The sequence below is a fragment of the Alligator mississippiensis genome, chromosome 9 (assembly GCF_030867095.1).
Source record: "Alligator mississippiensis isolate rAllMis1 chromosome 9, rAllMis1, whole genome shotgun sequence".
Lineage (NCBI taxonomy): Eukaryota > Metazoa > Chordata > Crocodylia > Alligatoridae > Alligator > Alligator mississippiensis.
The window spans coordinates 40,653,344-40,671,782 of record NC_081832.1 but is presented as its reverse complement, the minus strand read 5'-3'; the positions used below and the strand labels follow the sequence as shown (position 1 = coordinate 40,671,782).

Sequence of the window (18,439 nt, the reverse complement as noted above, 5' to 3'; positions counted from 1 at the left end):
AATGTGCTGGACCAGGGACCTGGTTCCCTTTGGCCAAAGCCAAGTTCAGCCTCAGGTACAGACTCCCCCTTCTTCAAAAAACCTCCCCAACACTGTATGCATTTAAATGCCTCCTCTTACAGTAGCATCTTGGGGTTGCTTCTGGCCCCATCCAGTGCCCTGTTTTGTGCACTCCCAGGAAGCACACCCACACATCAATTCCTTTATTGTTCTGGTAGCAATCACAGCAACAGCAGCAAATGCTGAACAACCTACAAGAGAAATGTCAATACAGGTCCAGAGTAAATGTAATTTGAATGGCCTCTGCACTGGCTCAGGATCCCACTCTCAGAGTGAATCCCAGCCTCACCCCCACCATGCTGCTGGCAAAGCCCCAGAGCTGTAGCTGGACTGCAGCACCCCTTCTGGAATTGGCTAGATACCAGGAAGTTGGGCTTCAGGTGCATTCCAGAACTGAGAGCTAATCAAGGCTGAGTGAACATGCCTGCCATGTCCTGGAACGGGACTCTCTTGGTTGTGCATCTGGCTGGGGAGAGAGGCTGAGAATCAGATAGGGGAAATAAGGATGCTAAGCCATTCCTGCACCACTGCAGATCCTGGGGATGGATAGAGGGATTCTGTTTGTGTCTTCCCAACTCTGGGCCATGCTAGTTAGAGTAACCCTTACTGTGCCTCCATTTCCAGGGCCACTTTAGGACCAGTGGCAGCAAAGGAATAGCCAAAGGCTAGGAGCACCCCATTTGTACCTCCTCCCTGCTTTGCCAAACCCTGGACATACCCTGAACCACTCCAGCCCCTGGGACTCTGTGGGGTGATGTGCTGTCACAGCCACCTCTGTGCCACCTGGTTTGGGGGTGCTCCACATGGCCACCTCTGCCCAGGCAAAGCTTATCCAGTTCTCCCTTCCTCAGCACATAGTCCATGTCCAGGACAGGTGAGGGCAGTTCTTTCACTCCTCAGCAGAGGACTTGAGTATGGATGGGGGAAAGCAGGAACAGCAGGGAAGCTTGGGAGGAAGAGCAATTCTCTCCCTTCCAAAGCAGGGCTCTGTGCATGTGGCAGTAGCTCAGGGCAGTTCTTTCTGCCCTGGCACAGGGCTGTGTGCATAGCAGGTGCTAGAACAATTTCCTGCTCCATGTACAAGAGAACACTAGGGACAGATCCTGAAGAAGACACTTCTACTAAGAGCACTGAAGACACAACTGCAAGTATGCCTGTGAGCATTGCTAGGCTCTTGCAGATGCAGGGTGATGGGTACCCAGTCCTACCCCAGTGAGAGATGTAAGGGAAAGTGGGGAAAGGACAAGGCTGTCTCCAGTCCTGCTGGCAGGCACATGGCAGCAGGAGGCTTGCTCAGGCTTCATCATCACTGATGTGCATCCTCTCCTCAGATAGGTTGCTTTCGTCAATGTTCTCCAGGGAATCAGCATGCTGCAGGGACAGCTCAGCCAGACTGACGCTGGGCAGTGTGTTTTGCTCTGGGTACACCCAGGGCTTGAAGGTGGGGTTGTGCTTCCGTTTCCACTCTGGGTACTTCAACCCTGCCTTGTAGATCTTTTTCATAGCCTGGAAGGTCAGAGAAGACTTGGTCTGTCACAGATCCCCTCTCATTAGCATGGATGGGAGAGATGGGAGAAGCCTAGTGTGTCCCATCTTGTCCAACCCTAACAGGGTCCTGAGAGAAGTTTGCCATGCACTTTGCTTTAAAGGGCTTTGTGTTACACAGGGCCCCAGTAATGGGTCTTCATCACCCCTCAGGGAGATAGGGCTTTCTGGCCTAGGCAATGTCTTTGTTGAGGATTCTCATGAGCCTCCCCTGCAATCCCAAGTGTAGGAGAGGTGTTAGGGAAAGGGGCACTGGGAGCTCTTTCCCAGCTTTGCGCTGAAACAATGGTTCCCAATCTGTGGTACGTGTACCACCAGTGGTATGCAGACAACCTGTCAGTGGTACGCATAACAGATTTATTATAATTACTTCATATATAAAAAATTTGCTGGTGGTACTTAAGGTTGTATTGTTTTAAATTGGTGGTGTGCAATCTGACAGAGTTTGGGAACCACTGGCCTAAAACATTTAGGTGCAGAGTGCTGGCTTCATCTGTGAAGATTTCTGGACTGGGGAAACAGATGAGGGATCATATCCTGGTTCCATGTATGCTGTGGAATTTTGCTTTTGCTCTCATACTGCTGGTCAGATCATCCCAGCTGGCTTATGCTCCAACAGATGGATGAGTAAAGAGACTGAGTCCCTTCCTCCCATACTGTCCGGAGCCAGCTGAACCCACACACCCTCCAGGACAGAGAAAGGGAGAGGGATGGAAGCAAGGTGGAAAGCCCACCAGCCTCTGCTGGCAAGTCCTTCCTAGTGCAGGCCAAAGCTGCAGTGAGTGCATCCTGGGGAAAGGGGAGCACTCATCTGGGCATGCACCTGTCATCACCTCAGGGCAATCAGCTGACCATGCCCCTGGCCTTAACTCAGCCTGCACACTGCTTTCAGCCAGACCTGTACCCATGCTTCCCAGTGCTACCCACCTTTATTGTGATAGTTGCTGCCAGGGGTGGATCCATGATTTGGCAAAGGGGGTGCAGGACCAGCCACCCACAGTGCAGGGGTGGCTCACTCTGGCACCCAGCCTTCTCACTCCCAACCCACCAGTGTGGGCAGGCTGCAATGAGGGAGTTTCAGGGAACTTTTTAAAGTTCCAAAGCAGGAAAGCATCTCCTCCTTCCCCGCCACGCTCAGAGACATGTCTCCTCCCTTCCCATTCCATCCATAGTTTCATAGTAGGTAGGGTCAGGAGGGACCTGAACAGATCATCTAGCCTGACCCCCTGCCACAGGCAGGAATGAATGCTGGGTTCACAAGACCCCAGACAGGTGATCATCCAACCTCCTCTTGAATTTGCCCAAGGTAGGGGCGAGGACCACTTCTCTGGGAAGGTGGTTCCAGATTTTGGCCACCCTAACTATAAAATATTGCCTTCTGATCTCTAACCTCAACCTATTCTCCATCATCTTATTACCATTGTTCCTTGTCACCCCAGGTGGTGCTGGGGAGAAAAAGGCTCTGCCTATTTGCTGTTGATCTCCTCTGATGAGTTTGTAGGCAGCCACCAGGTCCCCCCTCAGCCTCCTCTTGCTGAGGCTGAACAGGTTCAGGTCCTTCAGTCTCTCCTCGTAGGGCCTGTCCTGCTGCCCTCTCACCAATTGGGTGACCCTCCTCTGAACCCTCTCCAGGTTGGCCACATCCCTTTTGAAGTGCGGCACCCAGTACTGGATGCAGTACTCCAACTGCAGCCTGACCAAAGTTGCATAGAGGGGGAGTATCACCTCTCTGGACTGGCTTGAGATGCACCTTTGGATGCATGACAAGGTATGGCTGGCCTTGCTGGCTGAGGTCTGGCATTGGCGGCTCATGTTCATCTTGGAGTCAATGATGACTTCGAGATCCCTTTCTGCCTCTGTGTTTTCAAGAGGGGAACTCCCCAGCCTGTATGTATGCTGTGGATTCCTTCTCCCAAGGTGCAGCACCCTGCATTTGTCTACATTGAACCCCATCCTATTCTTATCTGCCCACTTTTGTAGTCTGTCTAAATCTAGTTGCAGTCTCTTTCTCCCTTCAAGTGTGCCCATCTTGCCCCACATCTTAGTGTCATCAGCAAACTTGGACAGCATGCTTTCCCACCCCCTCATCCAAGTCGGTGATGGAGATGTTAAACAGTGCGTGCCCAAGGACCAAGCCCTGGGGTACCCCACTGCTCACATCTCGCCAATTTGAGTACAGCCCGTCAACCACTACTCTCTGGGTGCTCCCCATCAGCCAATTTTTTACCCATCCAACTGTGCAGGCATCAATGCCACAGTCGCTTAATTTATTGATGAGGATGGGGTGAGAGACAGTGTCAAAGGCCTTTTTCAAGTCTAGAAAGACTACATCCACGGCAACACCATCATCCAAGGATTTAGTTACTTGGTCATAAAAGGCAATCAGATTGGTCAATCCCCTCCTCCTCCAGTTGTTGCTGCTTCTTCACTGTCCTGGGGGTAGAAAAATCTTTAGAGCTGCTTCTGCCTGCTTCAGCCGGGCTGCATGGGGGCTGGGCTTAGTTGGGAATAGCAGCAGCTGCAGAGAGAAGGGGTGGGTTCTTTTACACTGCTTGGTCCCCCCAGGAGCAAGCCACTGATGTTGTCCCTACCCAAGGCGAGCCCAGCCCCTGTGCAGCCTAGATGGAGAGGGCAGGAGCAGCTCTGAAGATTCCCCAACTCCTGGGACAATGGGGAAAGCAGCCACAGCAGTTGCGGAATGGAGGAAGGGGAGGGGGGGATGTGCCTCTGGGCATGGAGAGGAAGGAGAGGATTCTTCCCAGAGGCTGCAGCAGCACAGTCCAGTCTGAAAGGGGGGTACAGCTGTGCCACTGCACACCCTCTGGATCCACCCCTGGGTGCTGCCCACACCCCTACTTACCTTTGGTGCCACAAACTGGGAAACTTTGTTCACCACCCACTTTGGTAATGAGCCTAGAGAGAAAGCAGAAGCACCAGTTACTCACCTGGCCAGTGACAGTGCTTTGAAGGAAAGGCAGCCTTCCCTGAGTCATCCAGGTCTTCTTCATGGGCATCTGCAGGGGCTGCCTATCTCCTGAAGCACTTGGGTATACCTCCATCTGCCAATCCATCAGTACTGGATAGGCAAATATGGACTAGCATAGGGGTGGGCAATTATTTGGGTTGGAGAGCTACTTAAGGAGTTTTGGTGAGCTGTTGCGGGCCAGGGGAAGGGATGCAGACCTGGTCCTGCAGGGCAATTAATTCTATCCAGCCCATGTGCCCTGCACTCACCATTGGGGGTGCCAAATGGAGTGGGTGGGCAGGGTCTCCATGGAGACTGGCTTGAGACCCCCATGAGCAAGGCATGGTCAGGCAGGCAAATGGGATGGGATGGGGCCATGGATGGGTGGGCAGCAGTATCCAAGAGTGGGACAGGTGGGTGGGGAGGTGACAGTGTGGGGCCAGGAGTGGGTTGTGGCTCTGTTCTGGGCCCCAGTCATAGACCCCAGACCCTGCTGTCACTGCCCTGTGAACCTGGCCCCAGTCCTGGCCCTGGCCACCCATGTGCCCATCCTGCTCCTGGATGCCACTCCCTGCCTGCCTGCAGCCCCATCCCATCTGCCCAGACGAGTGCTCCCTGCCTGCGGGGGTCACAGGCTGGAATCCATCGCGATCCCGTCCACTCCAGCCAGTGTTCCTGTGGCAATGGGTATAGGGTGGATGGGCCAGGGTGCCCAGGCAGTGCACTGGTGGCAGATATGCTAGAAGCAGTCAGTCACCTCACCACCCCTGCCCTGCTGTGTACCTGAGGGCAGCAGGACTGTCCATTCGCACCCATCCTGGGCTGCAACCTATTTCTGGCCAGGGCAGGGCCGAGGAACCCACTGGGGGCCAGATAAAATCCCTTGGCAGGCTGTATCCAGACTGTGGGCTGTATTTTGCCCACCCCTGGACGGGCCCTGCTGTTCCAGGCAGTGGAGTCCCATTCCTCTATTCCCTCAGGTGGCCGGTCCCATCACACTAGGTCTCTAAGGTATTGCTGGCACTCCTTTTCTCTCCCAATCTTCCATTGATACAAGTTTTCCTTGTGCAGCAATATTAGGAGCTGTTGTATAGACAGGGCTCGTAGCCAGAAGCAGCAGATACCCACTGGGTTACTCCACGTAAACCACATGGTTCATGGCCAAGGCTGTTTGTGCTGCCCCACCTGTGAGCTCCATGGGGCACAACCTAGCTCTAAGGATGGCAGGTAGTTCAAATGTGCCCAGACCTGATGGCCAGTATCTGCTGAGCTTTCCTGGGCTCTGGACTTGCCAAGCTGGGCCTGCACGTGGCACTTACCTCGGGGGTCCACCTGGGTGAGGTAGTAGAGGATGCAGCTGTTGGCTCCATTTGACTTAATCAGGTAGCCTGTCTGCAGGGACATGGCTCTCACAAAGTCCTTCCGGGGTGGGTACTTCTGTGGAGAGACATCACACACCTCAGAACCTGCCACCAGACAGAGCCCTGGGCCAGCCCCACCATGCCGGCACGCATCTACCCTGTGCTTTGATATATGCTGTACCCCTTGTGCCTGAAAGGTAGGCCTCATAACCTCACATCACCTACCACACACGGGTCATTTCCAGCCAGTGTTGCCCAGCACCCTTCCCAAAGCCAAGAGGCCAGTGCCCCAAATCAGGCCTCAGAAACCTGCTGAGTTTGGGGAGGGGGGGTTAAGGAAAATTTTTCATATTCCAAGTCAAATCAGCCAAATCAATTCCAAACCTGTGAGTCATTCAAGAGCCATATATGGCCCTGCTACTGGCAAACATCCTCTACCACCACCTGGGGCTTCAAATGCTTCCAAATCATTTGGTGGACATCCTATGTGCAGGCCCAAGCCTGGAGGCTTGGGGTTCAGAGGTCCCTGAGTTTCTCTCACCCTCAGCCATATGGCCACAGAGCAAGCTAGGGAGGAGTCTTCTATTTCCATAAAGTGGGCATAAAGCCAAGATCTTCCCACTGGAAATGGAAATGCGAGGTTAACTATACATTACCTCTGCCCAGGTACTACTCCTTGCCAGAAAAGCAGTTATCCCCACCTTAGTGGTCCCACCTTAGTGGTCATGGTGCTTCCCTGAGTGGGAGGCAGGGAGGTTCAGTGTGGCTCACCGGATGCTTGACACTGTAGTTGATGATCATGTAGTCATTGCCAAGGGGCAGCCAGGAGCGCAGGGTGACAAAGTCCCTGTTCTTCAGGGGGCTTGGACATTTCCCTGCAATGTAGAGAGGCTGTTACTAATTAGGTCCGCCTGGGATGTCTCACAGAGTTCCTCAAGGGTCATGCTCCCCAGGATACACTAGCTATCACCTGTATACCTTCCCCTGACAATCCCCCCCAGGGACCCAGACCTGTGTTCACTGACACAGCTGGGGCCAGGCCATTTGCCTGACAGATAAAGGAGAGGTGGGCATGAGGATGGAGCCTGGGGGAAGGGAGGGATGTTGCAGGTGTCAATGAGCTGTCTCCCCAGCATGAGGGCTGCTCACAGGAGTAGTATCCCACGTCGGCATTGACTGTCAGGCGCCCAATGTCGTAGGTCTCGATCATGTTGGAGTCCCATTTTTTGCGGTAGTGGGTGTCATGCAGCACATCATAAAGCGTTTCTGCAGAAACATCTTTGCAGGAGATCCGCATCTGCAGGGGGAAGGCTGCAAGTCAGACTTCTGAGCTGTAGGAGAGAGAGACCAAGAAGCACCCTGGACACCTCCAGGAACTCCTGGAGAGTGTGCTACAGGTGGAGGTGCAAGTGGTCTGAATGTGTGCATGATTGGCAAGTGCAGGTGTCAGGTCTGTGTCACTGCCTTATTATGGATATATATGACTGAGCATGTATGTGTCAAACAGGCTGTTGCGTATCTGTGTATCATGGATATGAGTGACTGCTCATTTTTACTTGCTTCATAGATGCATGTGTGTGTGTGTGTGTGTGTGTGTGTGTGTGTAAGTGTTTGGTAGGTAGAGTAATAGGAGACAAATGGAGTGTTGGCTTTGTTACTTAGCTCCAGTGACATTACTTGGGTTGGGATTCTCAAGGTCACATAGCAGAAGCTGGAATTAAATGTGTATTAAAAATGCCAGCTCCAGCTAAATGTCTGTGTTGAGCACAGCCAGAGCAGGGCTGCAAAGCGCGCTCTGGGGAAAGAGCCTAGCCTCTGGTGAGGACTACTCTGCCTTTCACTGGAGATCTGGCCATTCCCTCTGGACACTGTGGCATCCATCAGTAATGACCACCTCTGACCCTCTGTGGCCCTGATCACATGGCCAGCACTTGTCCTTCAAGCAATTCCTGCTATCATCACCAGCTCAGCTGCTGTGTACCTAGAGCCTGTAACTGTTTTTTGTGATGTGTTTCACTATTGGTGGCTGAGTGGACAAGAGGCACGTGTACTGGCAAAACAGTGTGTGGGAGACTGAGTCTTCATGAAGCTCTGCCCTTTACCTGAAGAGTCTGATTTTCTGCTGTTTCCTTGAGTTCTTTGACTGTGTGCTGCTGACCAGCAGGCTGGAACAGGTGTCCCAGGGGTGCTGAAGATGGATCTTGGTAGCTGGAGTACTTAGGGCACCCCACTACTGAGTCTGAGCTAAAAGAGTCATCCTGTATCTCAGGCAGTGCTGGATGTACCAGGCATGGAGGCTCTGGTCTCAGGCGCCATGGTTCCTGACCCACAAAGGAATGCAGTTGCACAGGCATTTTTCAACCCTCTCTGCTAGAAGTAGCTGGGAAGGGAGGAAGCTGGTGCAGTTCCAGCTACGGTGCAGAGAGCTCACAGTGGGAGCCCTGGTTCCATTCTGCCCCTTCCCACTGCCTGGGGAGCTGGCCCCTGAGCTACTGTAGGGAGAGGAAATCTGGGGGCACTGGCTTACTCTGTCTCAGGAAGGCATGGAAAGTGAGCACCCCCATCAGGTCCTTTATACAACTAGCACGTTCACTGTGCTGGTGGGGTCTCTCCAGGCTGCCTGGGGCTGCCAGACCACTTGCCTGGGAATATCTTGTTCTGCCCTGTGCAAAGGGCTATCTATCACACCTCAGAACAAGGGGCAATGAGTAGGGTGTAAGAGTCAGGGGCACTAAGGATGAAGATGCTGCTGGCACTGGGACTTTTATGCCCCTCACTTTGCCCACACCAGTCAACTATTTGTGTCTGCAAAATAAGCAAGCTGGTTCTCTCATTGTTCTGTTCAAATCACACCCCAGAGCACGCAGGCTAGGACAGGGTTGGGTTTCTCTCTCCATGCCACAGACTGTGTTTGTGGTAAGATTAGCCGGACCCTGTGAGATCCTTAGTAACCAAAGCCATTAACCTGGTAACCCAAGCCACAACCTAGTATCAAGTCCTCAAGGGAGAAAGTACATTATTGATGAACTTTTACCCAGCCCCAGCTCCTCTCAGCACTGGCTGTCTGCAGCAAGCTGGCAGGAAGAAGTCATCCATTCCTCATTAGAGGCCTTGCATTTTTGATGAGGTGCTCAGCAGATGCTAAGTAATTAGAGACTGCTCTTTTTATTCTGCATTTTTCCTTTTTATGCTCATTTTTCCTCCCCCCTGCTAATCTCTGACAGGCTGTCCCAGATTGCCCCAGCAGCCATGTCAACAACACCAACGTGGCCCTGATTGCCTGAAGATCAGATGGCCAAAGACAACACTAGTGAAATATTATCCTTTTTTCTCTTTCCTTATGCCTTCTGCTCAGACTCTTCCAGGTGATGGGATGACTGTGCAGACTGCTGACTACCCCAGCGGCATGCCATTTACTGTGTGCCCCAAAAGCACTGCAGGGTACAAGGTAAAGGCACATCTACAATGGAGGACCTGTCCCCTGATCTCTCTCCTCTGGCATTTTGGTTGTGGAAAAGGCCAGTGCTAGATGCTCCAGTGGAAATTTCCATAATTCACCTGACCATCTATGTGACTGAAGAGTATTTGGTCAGCACTATACTTGAAAGGGAAACACGCAAGAGAGGGAAGGTGGGGCTTCTGGTCCCCAGCTCAGCACCTGTAAGTGTTAGGTAACTGCCTGACTTGAATTTTGGCCTTAGTAGAGCTCAGATAGGCTCCAAGCATAAAACAAATACCCCCGCCCCCGCCCAACTAAAAGTGCTTCTAGGACATGGATTAAAGAGCTGGAAAGCTGTGAGGGACGTTTGGAGTTTCAGCAGTTCCTACCCATAATACCCCCACTCCCTGTCCAAAAGAAATGCCTTGGTCTCCAGCTGATAGCCATAAGTCCATCCATGAAGATCTAAGGGTGCATCCAGTCACCTCTGGTAAATTGCTGCCCAGTCACCTCTTGTGAGTTGCTGCTCTCCAGCAGACTGCATGAACCCCCAACAGCAAAGTATATCAGCCTCCTTGCTCTTACACGCTGCACAAGAACACCTGCCCCAGCTCCCATCTTGCTGAAGCCAGGAACCTCAGTGTATTTTCTGCTCCCTTGTCTGTGCAGCACAGAGTAGGTATCCTACTGGGCCACTCTCACTATTCCCAAATGACTGTAGAATCCCTCTGCAGAATTATCCCCATCATTGATACACGTGGCAGAGTCCGCAGGCCCTGAGACGCACTGAAACTATGGTCAGGAAAGTGGGGGCTGTTACTGGGTCAGAGAAGTGGAGAGTACCTTACCCTGCCTAAGGAGGCGTATGAGCAACAATATAATACAAGTGCCAGGATCCAGGTGTCTGGCAAATCTCCTGGATCTTGGGCTTAGGGGTTTATTAGTTCTGTATTCCAGCAACCTGGTGCTACTGTGATGGGGTTTTTTTCAATCAGTGTCTTCTGTACATGGACAGCTGCATGGGCTCCCTATCCACCACACACAGAGACTGCAGATCAGGCATGCTCAGTTTGCAAGTTTGCAGGACTTTTTCAACAGCCAGTGCATCAGATTCCTCCTGAGCTCTGACAGTCAGTGGCTCTTTCCTCCTAAGCACACCACAGTCTGGAGGCCAAATCAGGCCCTCAGTGTTGCCTGTGGACGCTCCTTCCCTTTGCAGAACATGCACAGATTGACACTTAGGATCTACTTCTCTAGAGGTTACTGGACTACCAGGCCCCCAGCTCCTCCAGCTACAAAACACCCAGGGCCATTGTGATTGGGAGGCAGCAGTCCGAGCAAGTTTTGGGAAGGATTGCAATGATGTGAGAGCAGAGAAGTGTTGCCTCAGTCTCATGGAGCCACTGGGGTTGTGGGATACCCGACTGCGGTGCATCTTCCAGAGCAGCAACAATAGTTATGACTTCACAGTCTAGGTACGTACGTGGCCCCAGTTGCTAGGTTATCTGATGATAACCTCACTGTCTTTAGCCATGCTGTGGGAGGCAGGACATGCTCTTAGTTCTTTTGTACATATAAGGATCAAAGTCTGCAGGGTTAAAATGCCTCTTGGGGGACAGGAATCTCTGCATTTGTGCTCCCTTTCTCCCCTGCCACAGAATGAGCAGCAGGATATTAAGGGTTGGGTTTGCATCATTAATAACAACATTTTGTAAACGTGCTCTGTTCTTGAAGCAAGGATTTCTTAGGGTGATATTTTTAATTGGACAAACTTCATAGTTGGGATAGAGTTAGACAAGCTTTTGAATGCAAGACATTCTTCATCAGGTCTGGGGAATAGTTCCTGAGAGAAAAAAAGCCCCTGCCCAGGAACTGCCCAGAGCTGCCAGCTTGTTACCCATCTGTTGTTTTTGTTGCAATGGCTTCAGCATCCTGCCAGGGTCAATCTCATGAGCTGATAACTGGCTACCTTGGACCATCCAGTGCCATGCCATGGTGCCAGCTCTGTTCAGGTATCCTCACCACTGGTAGTGCCCTGCCCCAACTGGAAGAGCAGCTGTGCAGCGTATTTCTTAAGGAACTCAAGGATGTTAATAATTTTTATTAAACAGTGAATTAACAGGCTCTGCATGTGAGCTCCTGGGAGCCTCCCTAGAATCCTACACAACCCCTCACTCACAGGATGGAGCTCATGCTGCCCAACTGAGCAGGAGCTGAGCAGCTGCAAGCTCCCCAGGGCTCAGGGCCAAAACCCTCCTAGGAACATTCTGGCCCTCCTAGAGAATGAAGCCTCCGACTAAGAGGCAGCAGTTTCCAGGGACTTCTCCCCACAGGGTGCAGAAGGTCAGTGACTGACTGACAGCTGCTCCCCAGGGTCTGCACTTCATAGGCCTTCACAAAGCACTCTGTTCCTACAGGACTGTAGCTCATTCTTCCTAACACATAATTCATTAATGATTGAGCTGCAGCCTTTGAGCACGCAGCCAGTGTTCACTGCAGTTACAGGAGCTGGGAAGAGAGCAGGATGCTGGATCAGGTAAGGGGCTTTGGTTACTGCAATAATGACAGTAAGAGCAAGACTCTACAGGTTTCCGATGAGCCCAAAGTCTCAGCAGGGCCCCAGGACCACCCCTCATCTGTCCCTGGGCATGCTTTTCACATGCACATAGTTAACAGGGACCTCCGAAATGTATCAGCAAGATCTAGCACTCAGAGCAGCCCACAACATCTGGCTACTCCAGAGAACGTAGCACCTCTGGGATTGCTGCTCATGTCCTGGGAAGGAGGCACCAGCCAGCTAGTTCTGTGACATTCACCCAGGCTCATGCCCTGGCTGACAACTCATGTGACCTGCAGGAGAGCAGAGGCAGTGTAATCTTCCCCTGCCCTGTCCCCATACATTTGCTCCATGTGTCATATGCTGCAGCAATAGACACCTTTTTCTTTATATCCTGTGCCTCTTCTGTGCTGCTAGAGCTGGGCTTGGACATTGCTTCAGCAATGTACAGTACAGTAAATGTCTCAGCCCTAGAGATCAAGATTTGGCTCTCAAATGCTAAATGATCAGATCTGTGCTGTGCTAAGCAGAGCACAGATCAGGCGAGCTAGGTTCTACTGCCCCTGGTTAATTGTTGTTATCCTGCTTTCTGTTACTCACCTCTTGAGTCACAGCTTATCCTCTCCAAGGCTCCACCTCTCATGACCCCTTGCTGCAGCCAGCACATGGCACCCCTTTAAGTCCTAGGTTCTAATAGGGTTTGAGGAGGAGCCAGAGGCGCTCATGGTGACTGTAGGGTAAGGAGCCAAGGGGAAGCCTGGCTGACAGGATGAGGCAGCACATTGTGTAGGCAGCAGGTGAGAAGGCATTTTTGCAGACTTACAGAGAGCATAAAGGCCAAGTGTTCAGGATGACAAGTGCTTAATTGCATGTGTCTCTCTGCTGTGAAGTAGGCCCAGGCATGGATCAAATTTGTACTGGGTGCAGAAAGGCCAAGTTAACTAATGCACTTTGGAAAACTGGCCTGAAATAAGTACTGTTAGACCCCAGAGCTCTGTAAGACCCTGATCTGAACTGATGTTGAGATGGTGTGGGGAACCATAGGTCTGCAATGTACATGGGCTGACTCTACTAGGGGGATGAGCAATCCCAACTCACAGGCCAGCTCTGGCTCAGAGTGCTAGGGAATGAAGACAACAGCTGCTGTATATCCTCCTCTGGGTAGTATCACACCCAGAGTGTATGTGGCCACAGAGATGGTGACTGTGTGGAGGGAGCCTTGGGCTTGTATGGAGAAGGGGAATAGTGTTTGTGTGGAGAGGATAGTATATGTGTTGGGAGAGGTGCATGGTTATACACAACAGCCTTGGGTTCATTGTGGAGCAATTTATGGACTGAGTAGCTGCATCACTTAACAAACACTGGGCTTTGATTCCTAGCTTGGCCAGGTCCCCACTTCTCTCTGGTTTGTTGGCTCCTGAGAATGGGTGGACATACCTCCAGACCTCCTAGAGCTTCCATTTTTGCCCAAAAGCTGTCTGGGTGCTGCGGTCCCTGGGGCTAAGCAGTGCCAGGCTCCAGCTGACTGCTCAAGCCACCCCAGATCTCAGACAGCGCGCAGCACCCTGCCAAGCCACACTGCATCCATGTGATGTGACAGTTGCTGCATGGGTGCCAAGCAGGGGGCGGGGGTGTGATTCCTGCTGCTTCCTACTGCCCCGTGCTGCACAGGGGGGCTCTGCTATGATCCCCAAAAAGCCCCAATTGCTGCTGCTGCAGCTGAAGAGTGCAGGGCTTTTTTTTTTTTAAAGTGCTGGGAGGCTGGGGATGGGTGGGGGATGGGGCTGGGCAGGGCAGCCATGGGGGCTTCTCCTGCACCTACCCCTGCTGGGGCAGAGGCAGGCACAGCTGGAGGAGCTGTGAGAGAACCTGCAGCTGCATGGCTGTGCCTGCCTCTCCCCAGCTGATCCGAATCTCCAAATCAGCACCGAAACTCCAAAACAGATTCAACCGAATCAAAATGGAACACTGATCCGAAACACCGAAACGAATCACTGTCCTCCAAAACAGCCTAATCCAAAATGGAAACAAAACATAGCTATTTCACATAGCCCTATTAAATAGCCCTGAAGAAAGATCCAGGCTCTGGTACAACCTGGATACAGGCAACCCCCCACTTAACACTGTTTTGCTTAGCGCAATTTTGCTATAACGCTCATGTTAAATTGGTACCTGATTTCATTTGGCACTCAGCGAGTTTCATTATAACGCTCATGGTTGCCACCTTGGGTCATTAAAAACACTTGCAGTCGCCATCTTGGGTTGTCAAATACTTTCGGTTTCACTTAATGCTGGTTTCGCTTAACACTGGGTTTTTCAGAAACCAATTAAGAGTGCTAAGCGAGGGTTGCCTGTAGTTACAAGCCACACCCCACCCAAATATCTGGTGTCTGTAGAGGCTTGGAGACACCTACCTGCCCATGTGGCCCTAGAGCTGGATATTGAGGCATGGGAGCCTTAGGCTCAGACCCAGAATGCAGTATAGACGCTCTCGGGCCCATGGGATGGGATCCTTTGTTATTCTAATAGAGAGAAAAATTTAACCCTATAATTACCCCCTGCTCTTTGCACTACACAGATCTCGCAGCCCTGGGAAACAGAGGGGAAAAGTGATGAGGCAGCCAAATCCACTAAGGTTTTTCATTCCAAATTAGAGAAAGGAGGAAGGCAACCAAACAGCAGATACCTGGAGTTCAACCAGGCTTTCTGTCTGAACAAGCCACAGTGCCAGTGGGGGGAGGTGGGAGGGGGAGGTAAAGCCACAGGTGTAGGAATTCCCACCAGCTTTAAAACTACATTACAGGTGTCAGCATAGATGAGCTGAGTCCTGTTTGCAATGCAGCTGTTATGTTTCACTCCTGTGGGCTCATTAAGGGGCCAGATTTCCAGCCTTACTCGCAAGGAGAATTTGCTCACCTGAGTCAAGTTAAATTTCTACCAAGCCAAAGAGCCCACAGGACTAGCATAATGCATACCGGTCCCCATAGCCAGTAGCACACAAGGGAATAATGTAGCTAGCATCCCATCTGGCCACCTTTGACTCTCCAGTCTGAATGTCCAGTTACCCTAAGATGTTTTAACTGCTCATTCATCAGAGCCTGGCACTCCTTTGTGTAGCACCTTGGAAATCAGTAGGACTTTGAGTAGAAGAGGACCTGTATTTGCTTATTGGTACTTGTACAGATTGGCACTACTGATTGGGCACAGGCTACCATGTCTCTAGTTCTAACATGGGATCAGGTGTGTCCAGAGCAACAAAAGCTCAAACTACCTGTGAACAGGTGCTCGTTAGAAAATGGGATCAGACTACTTTCTTAGTACAGCCCCTCTTCCAGGCTCCTTTGGGGATTCTGAAGTTTCATAACAGAAGCAGCTCTGGTAGAATAAGTGACCATGGGGCTTCCCCTTCTCTGTGTCCAGAAACCAAACACAAAGAGCACAGGCATGTGTATGTGTGTGTATATGTGTTTGCAGAAACAAGTAGTACGTAAAATCATAGAAAGTGAGTGCTGAGCAGGCTTAGTGAAACAATTCAAGGAAGATTTGTACACAAGAAACACCCGAAGAGACTAGAAGGAGGTGGTGAAGCCCAGGATTTGGGGTTGCCATGTCTACACAAAACTTCTCTATGGGGAGAAGCCGGAGCCCCCCTGCCTGAACATCTGAGAGTGGGTGACCCATTCTGCCCCCTGCAGCTAGGCTGAAACTCCTGTTTTATGCAGACATGGATGGGAGGCAAGTGGCTGGAAGTCTGCAGCAGGCAGCATTTGATACACGGCCCCCACCCCAGAGTGATAAGCAAAAATCAGGCCTTGAAAAGCAAAGGGAATAAAGCATGAGAGTGAGCATGTTGGGGTCCCTTGGGCTGGACACAGACTCACTCCCCTGTCACTGGACTCTGGCAGGGTCTGCCCCAGGGTCTTACCTTGATCTTCTGCACCGTCCTGCTCTCCTGCTGTCCATGACTCCAAACTGTCACGCTGCCTTTGTTGTACTGGCAGTGCCAGCCCTCAGATTTCTCACACTGGTCCCTGAATGAGCTGAAGTCAGAGTCATCCGGGATATATACTATCTCCCCTCCTCTGGACATGGAGATGACCTTTGTGGGACCTTCAGTGACAAGGCCAGCAGGTACCTGCCACCAGAGTGGAGAGAGGGCTCTGCAGCACCAGTCAAAGGAAGGATCTCTCTGCTTGGTCACTTTGGAAACTTCGGACTGCTCTCTTGGCTCTGCCCAGCTTTGCCCTTGAGCTGGCTGCTCTCTGGTGCTGTGTCCCTGACCTAGTTCACACTGTCCCCCTCATTCCCAGAGCTCTAAAGCCATTCCTCCCCTCTCCTTTTGGTAGGTGCTGTCCACGGATCCTTTTTTTCCACGCCCAGGAGACCCTATTTGGGCAGCTTTTGGGTTTGGAGAGCTGCTGCTGCTCTGACTTTGCCTTCAATAGCCTGCACTGTGCAGAGTAATTAGCAGGAAGGCTCCTTCTCTGCAGTTGTTAATGCAGCTGCTGGGAGCTCAGATGTCTTATCAGCTCTGCCTACCAGGATCACATTCCCTGGCCAGCAGGATCTCTGTTCCTCTATTATTCAGCAGGTAACATTGCACAGTGTCTCAGCTTTCTGGCCAAGCTGCCTCTCCAACCACCGGCCCCTGCCTCTCCTGTGTCTGCGTGCTCCCCTCACTCCCTGGCTTCTGTCTGGCAATCTCTGTGTTTGACTTTGCAGCACTGAGTTACAGAGTCAGCTGATCACTTGCCAAGAGCAGCAGTCAGGATATCTAATAGAATGGGCCTCTGTTGCTGCAGGACCTAAGCCATTCATATCAAAGAGGTGCCTGGTGTGCCTCAGCATGCTGCAGGATCACATCTGTCCAGGGACAGTTGGCAGGGTCAGGCAATGGGGTCAAGGCCCAGGCTTTCTGCTACCAGGATGGTGCTCTGTGAGAGTTCTTCAGGGTGTCAGGAGGAGGGGCTGGAACTGCAGCCAGGAAGCACTAGGGCACCCTGCCCAGGCTGTGGGTCCAGACATCCTGCCCAAGTCTGGGGTGCTATATCTCAAAACATCTCCTGAGAGGCTGGGGCTTCAGGGCCACAAGACAAGGACCAGTAAATCCCCAGCTCTCCTAAGTGTAGTACAGGGATTAGACGTGACCAGCATTAACCCTGAACTCAGACAAAACTGAATTAGAGGAGCCCCCTGAACTTGACAGGAGCCTGGTGGCAGCACTTCCAAACTGTCCTCCAAGCAGGTAGTGTTCTGAAGAAAACTGAAAGTGCCTGGGGTACTGGGCCCCGCAGCACATTTGGGGAGTGTGAAGCCATGACATCTACCATGAATGCTTTTATCAGGGAAAGAGTTCAGTTGCCAAAGGAGCATTGTTTAATGAGGCTCCCGCTGCCAGGGACACAATCATGCACTGGGTGACAGAGGTGAGTCCTGAGAGTCTGAACCATTCATTAATACAAAGACTAATCAGAGAATTATTTGTGGTCCAAAAGATACAGCTTATTTCTCACATCTAGTGTGGCATGCTTCTGAGTTCATCTTTGAATAGTGCAGGAAAGGATGGCTCAAAAGTGAGCCCTGGCTCTTACCCCTCCAAGCCCTATGCTGTATTCAGACTCTCCAGGCTTCCCCTGGAAGTGAAGTCTTCAGAGATAGAGTTTATTTTACCACATGGTGAGGTCCAAGTGCTTAGTCCTGTTCCAGTGTTTTTCCTGGCCTCATGAAGCTTCATCAACCTCATCATTCTAGGGACCAGCCTAAATTCCCTGTCTGCATCTGTCCTGGTTAAGCTCTCCCTTCAGGATGCTTAGCAGGTTGCTGTGTTTGGCCCACATGTTCCTTTTGTGTGCTGTGTAAGGTCCACCCAGGGTTTCTCATCTGGCCTCACTGGCACCCTTCTTGGGGTACACACACTCTCAGCCTAGACTTTCAGCCCAGCTGCCCAAAGCAGACAATATCAGCACTCCCCTCCATTATGCTTCCTCACTAGTGCAGCATGTCCTTTCATGGTGCTTCAACCATATTGTTACAGTATACTGCTTCACTGACATGCAGTAATTGAACCTAACAGACACACGCTTTGCTGTAGGATTTCTAAGATCAACCACTATTTACTTTGAGCAGCACTAGAGAGCTAAAGATCTGGGTAAAACAATAAGCAGTTGTGCAAAATTCCCAGCCCCACAGCTTTTCCGCTCCTGGGTACTCTTCAGTATTGTGGTCAGTGTCCTGAAGTGTCAAAGCTGTAGGGCCCCTCTCTGGGATTTCACTCCTCCAGCACAGGCTTCTTTTCCAAAACCTGCTATGTCCTTTCTGAGCCCTGCAGTCAGTGTCCTTCATCTCTAGCTAATCAGAGAGTTAGAAAGGTCCCTTCTCCCTCCAACTGTCTGCCCCTTTTCTTATCAATTGAACTTCTCAGCTCTGTGTTTTTGAATACTTCCACTTATACCTGATTTTCCCCTGTGGAGATCCAGTTCCCCCTTAATCCCCTATCTGAAACCTGCCTGGAA

At 51.5% G+C, this 18,439-nt stretch overlaps 1 protein-coding gene across 1 annotated transcript; it reads right to left on the bottom strand.

Annotated features, from left to right (window-relative positions):
• Positions 1-245: 245 nt before the first annotated feature.
• On the bottom strand, positions 246-16,570 carry LOC102569428 (START domain-containing protein 10). The gene is made up of 6 exons (XM_006276993.3): positions 15,853-16,570; positions 7,081-7,228; positions 6,703-6,806; positions 5,890-6,007; positions 4,466-4,518; positions 246-1,566 (listed from the first exon to the last, which is right to left on the bottom strand). Exons 1-6 carry the CDS (start codon positions 16,015-16,017, stop codon positions 1,354-1,356), a joined length of 801 nt encoding a protein of 266 aa, XP_006277055.2. The 5' UTR covers positions 16,018-16,570; the 3' UTR covers positions 246-1,353.
• Between the last annotated feature and the right edge of the window lie 1,869 nt (positions 16,571-18,439).

Bases quoted from the DNA above. Each gene is read 5' to 3' on its own strand.
- LOC102569428 (XM_006276993.3), bottom strand. From the start codon at position 16,017: ATGTCCAGAGGAGGGGAGATAGTATATATCCCGGATGACTCTGACTTC. The intron at 7,229-15,852 runs GTAAGACCCTGG...TTCCCCCTGCAG, and splicing joins GGACGGTGCAGAAGATCAAG to ATGCGGATCTCCTGCAAAGA. The intron at 6,008-6,702 runs GTGAGCCACACT...GTCTCTCCACAG, and splicing joins ACTACAGTGTCAAGCATCCG to AAGTACCCACCCCGGAAGGA.